The sequence below is a fragment of the Diceros bicornis genome, chromosome 6 (genome assembly GCF_020826845.1).
Source record: "Diceros bicornis minor isolate mBicDic1 chromosome 6, mDicBic1.mat.cur, whole genome shotgun sequence".
Taxonomy (NCBI): domain Eukaryota; kingdom Metazoa; phylum Chordata; class Mammalia; order Perissodactyla; family Rhinocerotidae; genus Diceros; species Diceros bicornis.
In genome coordinates, this window is record NC_080745.1 from 57,575,273 (window position 1) to 57,590,387 (window position 15,115).

Below are 15,115 nucleotides of genomic sequence, written 5' to 3' on the forward strand. Positions count from 1 at the left end.
CATGATGGTAGTTGTAGCCACCATTCATTTTCACTTATGTTTTGTATTCAATTGAAGTAACAAAATTTGTTTATCCAGCCTACCGTCATCAACACCTGTGTTGATTTCAATTTTTGCTTTTACAAATGACATTGTTATAAACATACTTACATACCTCCTGATAAACGTGCTAAAGAGTTTCTCTGTAGGATATATACATGGAAGTAGAATCGCTATGCACCTTCAACTTCACAAAGCTCAACTGGGTTTCCCAAATGGTCACACCAGTTTATACTCTCACCAGCAGGGTATGAGACTCGCTGTCCACAAGCTCACCAACACTTGCTGTTTACAGATGTTTTCGTTTTGCCATCCAGGTGGATATGAAGTAATATCGTGTTGTAGTTTTAATTTGCATCTCCCTATTAATGAAGTTGAGAATCTTTTCACATGTTTATAGGCCATTCACATTTCCTCTTCTGTGAAATGCCTATTCAAGTCTTTTTGCCTGTTTTTCTATAGGTATTTCTTATTACGTATCAGAGTTCTTTACATATTCTGGATACTAATCCTTTGTCAGTTATAGCTGCTCTCACTTTGTAGCCAATCTTTTCACTTTCTTTATGTTGTCTTCTAATTTAAAAAAAAATCTAAATTTTAATGTGGTTAAATTTATCAGTTGTTTTCTTTTGGTTTGCGTTTCTTCCTTTATCTTAGAAATTTTTTCCTACCTCAAGGTCCTAAAAGCCTTCTATATTTGCTTCAAAACATTTTTGAAGTTTTCTTTTCCACTTTGATTATTTAATCTCCTAGAAATGCTTTTTGTGTAACGCATGTGAAAAGGGCCTGGTTTCATGTTTTTCCATGTGGATAACCATTTGTTCCAGCATCAGTTGTTATGAAGTCCATTCTCTTCCACTTAGCATCATTCCCAGCTCTGTCATAAGCCAAGTCTTCATATACGTGTGGGCTGGCTTCTGGGTAAGCTATTTTGTTCCACTGGAAATTTGTCCATCCCTGAGCTTATATCCCACAGTATTAGTTACTATAACTTTATAAGAAATCTCGATATTTACCACAGCAAATGACCCCATCATGTTCTTTTTCTTCAGAACACTCGACTCTGCTTGGGCTCTTTCTACTTCCACACAAATTTTAAAAGCAATGTGTCTAGTTCCTTTAAAAAAAATGTATCAGTATCTTGGTTTTGTTGGCATTGCTTAAAATAGTGGATAAATATGTTCATGTTACTAAGTGTTTCTAATGAATATGGAATGATTTTTCATTTGTCTCTTTATTGTCTTTCAATATATATTTAAAATTTTCTCTATAAACATCTTGTGAAATTTTTGTTATATTATTCCAAAGAATTTTTATATTATTGCTGCCATTGTAAAATATTCCTTTTTAAAAAAATTACATTTTCTGTTTATTGCTTATACATAGATATTCAGTTCACTTTTGGATGTTGATCTTTGTATTAGTCATCTATTGCTGAGTAACAAATTACCCCAAACTTAGTCACTTAAAACCACAAACGCTTATTATCTCATAGTTTCTTTAAGTCAAAAATTCAGGAGCAACTTAGTTGGGAAGTTTTGGCTCAGGTCTCTCGTAAGGTTGTAATCAAGATATCAGCCAAGAGTGCAGACATCTGAAAGCTTGACTGGGACTGGCAGATCCATTTCCGAGCTCACTCACATGTCTGTTGTTTAACAGGCCTTAGTTCTTCACCACATGGGTCTTCTCAGTAGGGCTGCTCATAACAAGACAACTGGCATCCCCCAGAGCAAGTGAATCCACAGGGGAGAGAGAGAGAGAACAACGAAGATGAAAGCCACAGTGTCTTTTATAACCTAATCTTGGAAATGACATACCATCATTTCTGCTATATTCAGTTGGTTACACAGAGCAACTCTGGTACAATATGGGAGGAGATTATGCAATAGTGTGAATCTCAGAAGACTGAGATCATTGGGGCCATCTTGTAGATTAACTATCACAATCTTATATCCAACAATTTTGCTAAATTCTCATATTTATTCTAATAATTTAATAGTAGATTCTTTTGGATTTTCTATGCAGGCAAACATATTATCTGTAAACAACAACAATTTAAATTCTTTCTTTCCCTCCAATTCCATTTCTATTTCTTTCTTGCTTTACTTCACTAGCTCAGATTTCTGGCACAATGTTTAAAAGAGATGGTGACAGAAAATCTTATCTTACAAGGAATTTCAACGTTTACCATAGGATAACGTTTGTGGTAGGTTTTAATGTTCTTATTTTTAGTAGATATCCTTTTTTCAAATTAAGGAAGTTTCCCTTTATTCCTAGTTTGAGTTGTTTTTTTCACTAATGGTCTAAAGTTTTATACACAATTTTTGGCATCTATTGAATTGACCATATGTTTTTATTCCTTTAATCTATTTGTGTGGCAAATTATAGTAATCAGTGTTCTAATGTTGAAACAATCTTGCATTCTTGGGACAAACCCAACTTGATCATAATACATTCTTTTTTTATACATTTTGGATTCATTTTAATAATTTATTGTTTATAAATTTTTGCCTCTATTTATAAGTAAGATTGCCATATAATTGTTCTTTCCTATACTGTCTTTGTAAGGTTTCACTGTCAAGGTCATGCTAACTCATAAATGGGCTGGGGAATATTCCCTCTTTTGTTACTCTAGAATATTTTGTATAAGATTAGAAATATTTGATCCTTGAATGTTTCATATAACTCACCTGTAAGAATATTTGGGCTAGGTATTTTGTTTGTGAGTGGATTTAAACTACCAATTTTAAACTTTTAATCTTAAATGTTTATAGGACTAGTCAAGTTTTCTATTTCTTCTTTTGAGACCATTTTGAAACAATACATTTTTCTAGAAATTTGTCTATTTTATCTAAGTTTTCAGATTTATTAGCATACTATTGTTCATAATGCCATACACTAATTTTTCATGTATGCATTACCTATCCTAATGCAATTTTTTAAATTCCCATTATTTTTTTTAGCTTTCTCACTTTTATCTTCATGCATCTCATCAAAGATTTGTCTTTTTATTTCATTGTATGTGAACTCGTGTTTGATGAAAATTCCTTGAGGCTTAGGTTGAAAGCACACTCTCACAGAGAGCACTTGTGCTTGCTTTTACTGAGCACCTATGGGAACTGCGACCAGGAGTCATTTTTAAATAAAATTTCAGCTGAGGGTTTTCGGAACACAGGAATGTGACTTCAGATTGCAAATCCATGTAAGGCCAGATTGTGGTTATAAATTTTAAGAGGAGTCTTTTTTTTCTTTTACCTCTACCCAGAGGTAGAGGCATCTTTCCTAGTTGAATTTCTTTGTAAGAGAGTTTTATTCTTTTCTTACTGAGGGTGTATCCTTTCTTGGTCCTGGCTATGCTAGATATTCACTGTGATCCCCCAAGCCCCCTTAATGGGCCCTAACCTTCATCTTCTGTCCCCATAGCAGCCATAGATATTAAAAACCAATGTTGGTCACCTGGGGACTAACAAGTGACTTCAATACAGGTTCCAGCTTCAGTACACATTTACCTCTCTGGAGTTCTGCTTTTGCTTTTTGTTTAAGGGGCAGAGGAAACCTTGAAGGTCACCCTTACTTTCTTTCTATCTCAGCAATGCTTTTAAAAATATAATGAGAAAATATTTTATCTAGCACTTTTAGGTGTACTGTACTGGGAGAGTTTATTGAGAGGTAATCTAGACTTTGTATACATTTTACATTTTCAAGGCCATTCTCATCTTGGTTATATTGTATAGAGTATAACTTTTGGGGGTGCTATCAAGCACTTCTTTAGGTACAGAACAATCCCTAAAATGCTTCTAGAAGGCAAAGGTGAAATAGCTTTGTACCCAGGCTAGGATCTTGGTTATGCTCTTCAATTTTTACAATAACAAAGTATACATATGCCCTTCTCCTTAGATTGCTAGAAGAAATCCACATAGGATGAGGCACTGGACTAATGTTTATATAAGATATTTCATTTAAGACACAATATATGAGGTTACGAGAGAACAGCTTGCAGAAAACTAATGCTCCTGATGAGAACAACTAGAAAAGCCATATAAAATCCAAAAAAAAAAAAAAAATGCTTGAAAGCCTTGAGCTGTTGCTGAGACAACCAGGGACTTGAAATAAGGAGAAACTGTACATATAGAATCAAAGATCAGGTAGACTTCCACTTCTGAATATGATAGAGTAGCTTGAGGCAGACCAATGACAATGTGAAGATCAACTAGAAAAGCTATAAAAAAAAATACCCAAAAAATCATTTAAAGGCATTAGAGAGCTACTAAAACAACTAGAACTTTATGGTTAGAGTTAGTTGACACACTGAAGCTGTTTTGTACCTGGATGTGTTTGCTGATTCTGGGCAAGGACAAGAAGCTGAAAATCTGGGCTTTGCCTTGGAAGAAGACCACCTGTGTTAACAGAGCTATTGATGGCCTCATGGAGCTGCAGAAAAGAAAATTTAAGAATTCAGACATCAATATTCTGGTGAAGCGGTGTACAGAAAACTGAATCTGACACTCAGCTCATTTTCCACTTAAGATATTTGCCAAATTTTGAAGGTGCAAATGGCAGGAGGCTAAGAGGCTTACTAGAAAGACAGAGTGGAGATTTTGACAGTCTCAGTGTGCTGAGGAAACAAAGATTAGAATTCAAAACCTGCCAGGAGGAGGATCTCTCAGCCTTAGAGGACTACAAGTTAAGAGTAGGGTAAACTAAAGATAGAGTTTTAACAAGACTGCAACCCTGCCTTGATTCAGCTCAATCATTGAATGGGCTGAAGTGCTCAGTCCTAACTCTATCTGCCTAACAGAGCAGAGGGTAAATATTTTCTAGAGGAAGATTATACATCCAGTGAAATTATCTGTCATCTATTTTCTCCATCTTCTCCTGTATTTTCTTAAAGCTATTAATAATATCTATTTTTGTTGCACCCAGTACTTGTCATTCAATCAAAAGTTACTAGGATGCCAAAAGACAAGATCACATGAATAAAAACCAAGAAGAAAGTGGATAATAGAGTCAGACCCATAGGAAATTCAGATATTAGAATTAGCAGACAAGTACTTTAAAATAACTATCATTAATATTTTCAAGAAAAATAGAGGAAAGTATAGAAAAACAGATGAAAAGATGTAGAAGTTCACAGGGAATTGAACTCTATCAAAAATAATTAAATGGAAATTTTAGAACTGAAAAATATAACAACAAATTTAAAAATGAAAGAAAGGATTTAAAAGCAGAATTAGACACAGCAGAAGAGAGTCTAAGTGAACTAGAAGACAGGTGACTAGAAAATATGTGAACTAAAGCCCAGAGAGAAAAATAATGGGAAATAGAGAAAAGAGGATGAGACACATGGGGCAAAGTAAAAAGGTGCATAAGTGCAATTGCAGTCCCAAAAAGAGAGGAGATAGAAAATAGGACAGAAGAAATATTTGAAGAGATAATAACAGAGAATTTTCTAACCCCTACCTAGACTCTTAGCTAAAAGTGTACATCTAGTGAAACTATCTTTCAAAAATGAAGGCTAAATAAAGATGTTTTCAGACAAACAAAAAGAGAGAATTCTTCACCAATAAATCTATACTAAAAGAAATACTAAAAGGATTTAGCTGAAGGAAAAATGATTCAAGATGGAAACGCAAAAATACAAGAAGGAAAGAACAGAAAGGGTAAGTAAATGGATAAATAAAAAATAACATTGACTGAATAAAACAATGATACCATCTCATGGGGTTTAAAATATATTTAGAATTAAAACGCATAATAACAATGCAAAAGGTATGAGGATGGTAAAGTGTTTTAAGGTTCTAGCTTTATTTTTTTAAAAAGTGGTAAAAATGATAATATGTGTTGTAATCACTAGAGTAACCACAAAAAGAACAGTAAACAAGTTAATAAACTGAAAAAAAATGGAATAACACAAAAATTGATTAATCCAAAAGAAGACAGGAAAGTAATGAAAAAGAACATAAAAACAAGTGGGTCTAATAGAAAATAAATAATAAAATGGCAGACATAAACTCAACTATATCAAGAATTGCATTAAATACAAATGGGCAACATAAATAAAAGGCAGACTGTAAATAAAGAGTTTTGAGAAGCAGCATCGTGTAGAAGTTTTGACCATGGACTCCTAAGTCTGGGCTCAAATCTTAGCTCCAACACTTACTATGTGACCTTGGGCAAGTCACAAATCTTGTACATGCCTCAGTTTCCTCATCTGTAAAATGAAACTAAAAAGAAAAACTACCTCGTAGAACTGTTGTGAAAATTAAATGAGTTAATATATATATAAAGTACCTAGAACAATGTTTGGCACATAGTAAGTGTTGGCCATTGTTATTTTTATTTAAACCTCACAACAACTCTATAAATAAATAACCCATTTCACACAGGATTAAATTGAGTCTAGGATCATAGTGCAACTTGCCCAAAATTACCCAGCTGGGGTGTCACTACAAAGTGATAGGGTAGAGAAGTGTAAATATCTTCAATACTCATGCTCCATGAAAGCAGCAATCATATTTGTCTTGTTCATCACTATATACTCAGTCCCTAGCATATAGTGCTCTATAAATATTTGTTGGATGAATGAATGACTCTTACTACTTACTATACCATGCTGTGTTTTCAGATACCCTCTCAACCAGCAACACAGAACACTAATATTAGTACTAGCAGTCTTTATTTGAGAAAAGAATCTCAAAAACGTATTCATCTTCAACTGGAACCACACTGTGAGAAGGAATATTTGTGAGGAAACTTTTTATCACTGGTATTAGTGTAAGTAACAACTTTCATTTATTTACCACATATCATTGGCCAGGTAATTTAAGTACTTCATCTATATGATCTCATTTTCTTCTCACAATCACTCTGTGAGGTAGGAATTGTTATCATCCTCATTTTAAAGATGAGAACACTGACACTTTGGAGATATTAAGTCACGACACAACTGGTGAAACAGATTTAAATCTAGCGCTCCCTGACTCCAGACTCAACCTCTTAGTGTGAAAATTGTGTGGTCTACCTGCTCCTCTGGATAACTCAATTCTATCCTTAATTACAAACTAAAAAGTTGACTCCTATTACTTGGCCCCATGAATTGTTTTTAAGCTGCCGCTCAAACAGCGGCCCTCAACCATTTATGAAAGGCTGTGTCAAGGAGAGCCATATGATGAAGTTCCAGTATTTACTCCCTCCACACAACTTTGTGTTTCAGAAATTGGACCTCCTCTAGCCCTTGGTTGGGTTGGGGGTAGAGGGAATCCTGACTTGTCTGAGCCAATCATAGAGTCCCATTCCCCTGTCCAGGGATTGGTTCATGCACAGGCATGTGCCTTAATTCTAGTCAGTGAAATATGGGGCAGGGCTTAGTGGAGGATGGGACAAACTCGTGGGAAAGCTTTATTCACCCATAAAAAGTGACACAAGAAAGAGATGGGCTTCTTCTTCTACTAGGGGGTGTTGTATCTGTATATGAAGCCTGGAAACTGTAGCAGCCATCTTGTAATTAGCACAGGGACAATCAAAAGGGATGAGGATAGGAGAACAAAAAATGGAAATAACCTGAGTTTAAAGCTACCGAATTAACCAACTTTGAAAACACCCTACCTGGAACTTGTATTGTGAGATAACTTTTTAAGCTAGTTGAGTCAGAGGATCATGTCACTGGTACCCAAAAGCATCCTCATTAACATACCCTTATATACAAAAGATCAAAGAAGAGAAAAAGAGAGGATAGACTGGTAAAAGTAAGAAGTCCACGTTCAGATTGTTTAGCAGGAGATGATATGGGCAGGGGTGGGGGTGTTGGGAGAAGGGGTCAGGGAGCCGGGCTGAACAATTTCTGTAATCTTGAGCGAGTTCTAACCACTCTGGGCCTCCACTTCATCATCTGTAAAAAGAAATGTGTGGGCAGGGGGGGAGAATGCAGGCATCAGTCATTTCTAAAGCTCTCCGGGTGATTCCAATATGCAGCCAAGGTTGAGGACCACTGGCTTAGAGGGATCCTTTAAATCCAGTAGTGGGTGTCCACTCATTGGTAGAAAGAAGGAAAGGTCAGCAGGCCGGGAGTCAGCAAAACTGCACATGAACCCTGAGTTTGGGATCCTGTCCCACTATCGAGACGGTTTGTTCAGGCCACAACTCCCAATAGCTGCTAGAAAACTGTGCACGGAAGCTGGCGATGAAAGGTGAGAAAGAGACTCTCTGCAGATTGGAGGACCACCCAAACTTGTGCAGAACTTTCTGACTCACACTGATGAAGACGCACAGTTCACTAACTGCACTACGGATTTCCAGGCTTTCAATTTGGGGATAAACTAAAAGGAGAGCCATACATTTAGAAAAGAACAGAGTCCTTCCTTAAATAACTAAATTAAATCTTATTTTTTTGGAACAGAATATCATGTAACCCAAATTCAAGCCATTCTCCCAAATTAAATTTTAAAAGCAGTGTTGCTTCTGCTATTTGGTGAGGTATCAGAATGTGAAATATGGATGATTCCGTTTGATGGGAAACACTCAGGAACACCCTGCACTTTGACCCAGCCCTCCTTCAGTCATTCACACGCAGCCCAGGGACAAGCCAGCATTAGGCCAAGCTGGTATAGGCGACCGGCAAGAGCTAACCAGAGTCATGCCTGCTGGAAATCACTCTTTCTTTAGCAAAGGGGGCAGCTAGAAAAGGAAGGTCTCCAGGGGAGACTTCAAGGAGAAAGTGGGAAGAGGAGGAGAACACTAGGCAAAAGACACTGTCCAGACTGGACTCAACCTGGCCTGGGACTTAAACAAGTCACTTCCCCTCTCTGGATCTTATAAACATAGGCATTTGAGTCCCATGGTCTTCAAGATCCCTGTTGGACCCAAATTTGATTTTTCTCGATTCTGTGGGAAGAGAGCATTCTCCTTCACCCATCCATCACCATGAATAGAGAGCCAGAAGCAACATAATAAGGGTAATGAACTCGGATGCCTACAGAGGCCAGGCAGATAGTATAAGAGGGCGTGGGAGTGCGTGGGAACATGACAACACAGGCAGGATGCCCCTTCTAGGGACACAGGCCCCACCTAAAGGAGGCAGCTGCTACTCAACTCCGGATAGATGTCTCCATGAGGAAAGATCTTGCAATTTTTTGAGGAAAAAGGGAAATTTATATATTTTTTAATGTAGTCTGCTGATTGTTTAATCTTGGCAATAAATTCTCTTTAACAAAAAACAAAAAATTCCGTGTGTCAAACAAAATACATCTGCAGCCAGATACAGCCTTCAGGCCTGTAGTTTACAGCTTCTGACAAAGAGGATGTTATGATAAAACTTGCTCTTCATAATTAGGCCTTTCAAGTAGGTTGGTCATTTATTTCCCCTTAAGATACACTGTGCAGAAGCCCTTTCTGGAATTTTAGGCAAGCACTGAAACTACAGCTTAGGTTCATAGACCTGCTGCCTCTCACACCAAAGAGCTGAGCGTCTCCCTTCAGTCCGAGACTGATGCCAACGGCCCCCTCCCTAAGCTCTCTGTGCAGCTCCAAGCTTTGCACATTCAGGAAGGTGCTGGAGATCAAGACAGAGAAGCCAATCCAGCCCTTCCCACACCACCTCCTCCCCAACTTTAAAGCTGAGAGGTGGCCCCCAAGATAACCCTGACCCAGCAGAGAGTGTGTGTGATGAGCAGTAAGCACAGATGGGGACAATCACAGACAGTCGCAGCAGCTCAAGACATGGCCCTGGACCCCAGCCCCAGTGGTCACGTGGTAAGAAGTATGCTCACTAAGGAGACTGGGACCATGTGAATACCCTCAGGTGGATCCAATTCCTGGTCCCAACTAACCTTGCTCAGTTGGGACGGGGGTGGGAGGAATCCTGATTTGTCTGAGCCAATGAGAGAAAGAAAACATACTCAGATCTTATATCAAACACATTTATTCTTAAAGTGAGAAGTTCACAAAGGATAGCTACAGGAGAGTGAAATATTTAGAGCAGAAAAATTGTGGGTGCTAGCCAAACCTCAAATACTGTCACAGCAGAATTATTCTAATAGTACTTTTCCAGCATGGCAGATCACACGTGTTAAAATTAACTGCATTCTCTGAACACCTCTCAATGGACATGCACAATGACAGAAGCAAACATTCAGGGACTCCTATCCTTAGGACCTTACAGAATAGATTTATGCACATCCCAAAACAAGTATATTACAACACATCCAAAACAATTCACGTCCATTTAAAAACAATATTTTGACTTCAAAGAAATTGGTAGAAAGACTTAAAACAACAAGACAAATACAGGCAAGAGATAGATTGCTATTTTTATGTGCAGGATACTGGATTCTTGAATTGAGAATCAGTGTCAGTCCTCACTTTCAACATCACATCAAAAAAGTGTGGCAGAAAAATGAGTCACCTTCAATATGAAGGATGCGCGTTGTGTACACTGACAACACTCTCGAAGATACAACCATATTGCAGGAGGAATGCCAGTATACGAAGTGGACCTTCTTATGAGGCCAAACACTCATGAGTTATCAGATGACCCTTCAGATATTTGGGTTAAGCAACTACAATATTCTGGTTTGATGGAGGCACTTGCAAAGAGCTATCTTTGTCATGACATAGAGTCCCTACAAGTTGTTAGCCATTGATGATGGCATGATTTTTTAGTTAGGCAGCATTCTCTACTGAAAACCCGAGCACGATGCCTTGATCACAAACAAGGTCACTTATAACATTAGGACTGCAAAGCCAGATTTGCTTAAATTCTCCCCAAATCATGGTTTTTGATAAGTGACATTTGAACAGAAAGGCTTCACTATAAATCCTGATTCTCCAGACTTATAATTCACCTTTCCCCAATGCCATTCAACACCTCTAAAGTTTGTTTGGTTTTTCTCCACAAGAATACATAGAATGGATTTTTTTGCCCCCTCTACAAATTATTTCCCCAGGAGAGATCTGTAAAACCAACTTAAAAACACAAAGTAACCTGACATTTTCTCACCAACAGCCAATATCAGATGTCCCGCTCCTACTCTGACTTGAGCTGCAGAGCCCTCTGTGCACACTCTTCAGACATTCCTCATACCATTAACACAGCTTTCCAGCACCATCAACCGTCCTTCCTCAACCCTTCCTTGCCCCTTGTGAAAGCTAGTGAATTGAGGGGGAAGAAAAAAGGGCATTGAAAAAGATATTACTTTTATAAAAATAGGGTTCCAGGCTGTTACTTGATCCTCCACAGCAAAACTGGACAGCATCATTCATATAGACCCCAACACTAAATTCTCAGGTGGCTATCTTTTTTTTAGCCAGGTCTCAAAAGCTCAAACCTAAATCTACCGAAGGAAAGTAGCAAAGACTTCCTAATATTGAGCAATATAGACCTAGAATTACATGGGGAACATGACAGGTCAAGACCAGTCACTAGGTTGTTTAATTCATCGGTAAGAGGCCAAGTTCTCCATTCTCCCCCAGCACTGCCACTCTGGGAAGAGCCCACTGGCCAGCCTTGGACTGCCAAAGATTGTTGACTCTAACTCGGTCTTAGGGGGCACCTGGTGGAATGCACAGTCCTGGGATGCCCTCTGTGTCTGCACTCCATCAGGTTTCCACTGCACATGGACAATTCTATAATTCTGACCCTCATTGTTGTCCCAGAACACCTGCCCATTAGTATGGTAAGAAATGCAGAACTCAATTTTCTCCTCAGTTGGAATGACCGAGGGTAAGTCAATGGCAAATGAGAAGGTGTCACTATCTGAACCACCATACACATTTTTCATGTAGACACAGTCCACATCAGTGTAGCTCTTCCAAGTATTAAAAGTGATACGGATCTGAACCTTCTTCTCAAAGCTCACATTTTTCACTTTCACAGTCCCAGTCACGGTTCGCTCTTGCAAAGAGCAGTTCTCCAGACAGACAAAGTTCTTCTGAAAGTGACTGCGAAAACTTAAGTAATCAGTTGAAGGCTGAGGGAAATCTAAAATCAAGTTTTTCTCCTCATGGAGTTTTAAGCCGGAGGAGATATCGTTAAGATCTAAAAGATCAAACTGGAGATCCCACGCTGGTTCTTCTGGGAGGTCAGAGAAGACGTGGATGGCGGTGAGAGAGAGGCCCTTGGAGTCGGCAAATACAACCCGCTTCTTGGCTTGGTTGTGTGAACGCTTCCAGTCGTTCTGTGACTTGGCTTCCTGTTTTATATTGAGACATGGTTTCAGAGGCTTTAACTTGTTCACAAAATTTCTTCGTTGGAAGTCATCATAAGGGCCCAGGAAACTCTTCAAAGGAGGCGAATGAGCCAAGCAGAGCCTCATGGCCACATCCACTGGCATGACTGAACTTGTCAAAGGCCGTGGATCTAAAACCTGAATCATTCTGGAATACAAAAAGAACAGCAGTTATCACCTGGATCTGGAATGTTCTTCGCCTGGTCCCAAATATATATGTAGCACTATTTTCGTATTGACTACATTACAGCCGACGCAGTAAGTATCAGGGATGCGCTATCAAACGTAGTAAAAGAAAATAGTATTAGGGCCAGCCCGGTGGTGCAAGCGGTTAAGTGTGCGCACTCCGCTTTGGTGGCCCAGGGTTCGCAGGTTCGGATCCCGGGCGCGCACTCACGCACTGCTTGTCAAGCCATGCTGTGGCAGCGTCCCATATAAAGTAGAGGAAGATGGGCACAGATGTTAGCTCAGGGCCAACCTTTCTCAGCAAAATAGAGGAGGATTGGCATTGGATGTTAGCTCAGGGCTGAACTTCCTCACAAAAAAGAAAAGAAAAGAAAAGAAAACAATATTAGATGATCAGATCTGCATTCTGTTTGGCTCTGCTCTTGACTGGCTACAAGGCCATGGGTTAGCTACTTAAAGCATTTGGGGAGCTCAGTTTCCCCACCTGAGAAATAAAAGGGTTAGATGTGATAATCTCTAAGACAGCTCTAAGAACCATTTGCTCTGTTCTGGGCCAGTGGTTCTCAAACCTGTCTGGTCACAACGGCCTAGGGAGTTGGTTTTCTTTCTTTTTCTTTAATGCAGATTCCTGGGACTTGGAGCCACTGAGGCAGAACCTTGGGCGAGGGGGGATCTGGGGGGGTGGGGTGGTGGAACAAGGAAGTTAATATGTTCTTAAAGCTTCTTGGGTGATTCTAACGATTAGACAGGTTCCGGAACCACGGTTCCAGACTCTGTGTTCCCTCTGGTTGCTTTGCTGATTTTGCTGTTGAATCGCTTACACTTCTCTGGAAAGGTAATCCACTTGAAAAGAAAAAAAAAATAGCAATAAAATTCTCATGGAACAGTTTTGAGACTGAGAAGGCTGAAAAGAGTAAAGTCAGAGGATTATCTTTGCACTTTATCATGCTCTTTCTCATTTTTCACAAATAACTGACTGAAATGCAAGTCAGCAATTCATGCAAAGAAAAACTTTACATAACCTATATTTCTTATAGAAAGACGTCCATGACAAGTCCATATGTAAGTGGAAAAAGCTGATTACCTGAAAATTGGACTGTTTTGAACATACATTATATATATGCATTTACAAATATCGAAAAACTTAATAGGAAATAACCAAAAAGTTAATTATCTCTGGGCCATAGGATTATAAGTAATCTATTTTGTCTTTGTATTTTTTTGGTATATTCTAATGTTTTGACAATGGATATTTATAACTAGAAAGATAAATCTATTTAAAAATGTAAACATAACTACGCTCAGCAATATTAAATCAAGAAGGATTTTTTTCTGGCCTTTAGCCCTCAGTACATATTACCAAGCTTACGGACTTTTTTCCCCTATCCTGGTCTTACAGATAAGAGGTTTGTATACTGTACAGGGCATTTCTCAGTCTGGCGTTAGTAACTTCACAGCAGCTCCAAGCGCATAGGCAAACAGTCATTATCACAAAATTGATCATAAAAGAACATTCACAGAATTTACATTATTAGCCCTGGGATTTTTCTGGAAGACCTACAAACTTAGAACAAGCAAATGAAAGCTAAAGCTATATTTGTGAGTCTAATAATAGTTAGGCAGAATTTTTAGAGAAGTTTTCTGCTATGTCTGCAGAAGCTATTTACAGTAGTTTTGTGGGAGGTTTTTTTGTTTTGTGGTTTTGTTTTGTATTTTTACTTTTTGTACTTAAAGAAAGACAGTTTCAGGATTTGGGCGATATCCCTGGAATAAGCCCTGGCCAAGCTTTAAAGACGCATCACTGGCTCCAACTCTGAGACTGAGTTCGCTATGGCAAACCGTGATAACAAGAGCGGAGAAGGAGGAATGCAAACATCATCCTGTCGTTTCTTCCCCCAAACTAAACGACCTAACCAGCAATGTGCGAGCGCTGTTCCCGCAAATTAAGCTGCCCGAGTCCTTGGGATATTTGCGCAGGACCAAGAGAGAACAGTCGGAATCCAGGAGGGAATCAGAACTAAAGCTGACTCAGGAGTTTCTGGTTTAGGATGCTAATTACCAAAATAAGCTCATTTTGGTAATTAAGCAGCACAGAGCTTAAGAAGCACAGAGCAAATCACACCTTCAAAGCCCCCCGGCGCTAGATTCAATCAGCAGTCAGTCAACTTCGCCGCCCCTGGGGTCTCCATTTGCAGCGATGACGAAGGAAAACGCAGCCCAACCTCCCCGCAGCGGCGCGCTCCCCTCTGCTCCGGGCGCGGAGTCTGCGGGGAACCTACCTGGTGCAGCTCATCAGGCAGAGAGGCGGCGGCGGGCCGTGAGGGCCGGCACTCCACTGCCCACTCGGGTTCGCACGGCTCTCCCGGTTCTTCCCTTCGGCTGCAACTCGGGCCGATTGCGGGTGCGGCGCCCGAGAGGCCACTTATCTGCTCCGGTCCAATCCCTTGGACCAATCGCCGGGCCGCGGGCCCCACGGCATGACCAATCAGCGCCCAGCTGGGGCGCGAGCTCTCGCGCAGGGAACGTGACCGCCGTGGTGCTGGACCTGCAGAGCGCACGGGGCGCTCGGGGACTCCGGGACTAGCTGCTCCGAGTCGCGTAATGCGAACCTTGGGCGAGGGGGCGTGCAGGCAGCGCGACAACACACGCAGCGGAGGCAAGCCAGGAGA

The 15,115-nt window shown here is 39.7% G+C and overlaps 1 protein-coding gene across 1 annotated transcript; it reads right to left on the reverse strand.

Annotated features, from left to right (window-relative positions):
• Window positions 1–9,837: 9,837 nt before the first annotated feature.
• On the reverse strand, window positions 9,838–14,824 carry PPP1R3C (protein phosphatase 1 regulatory subunit 3C). Its single transcript, XM_058542683.1, has 2 exons — window positions 14,726–14,824; window positions 9,838–12,408 (listed from the first exon to the last, which is right to left on the reverse strand). The coding sequence occupies exons 1-2, from the start codon at window positions 14,737–14,739 to the stop codon at window positions 11,469–11,471; spliced, it is 954 nt and encodes a 317-aa protein (XP_058398666.1). The 5' UTR covers window positions 14,740–14,824; the 3' UTR covers window positions 9,838–11,468.
• Window positions 14,825–15,115: the final 291 nt, after the last annotated feature.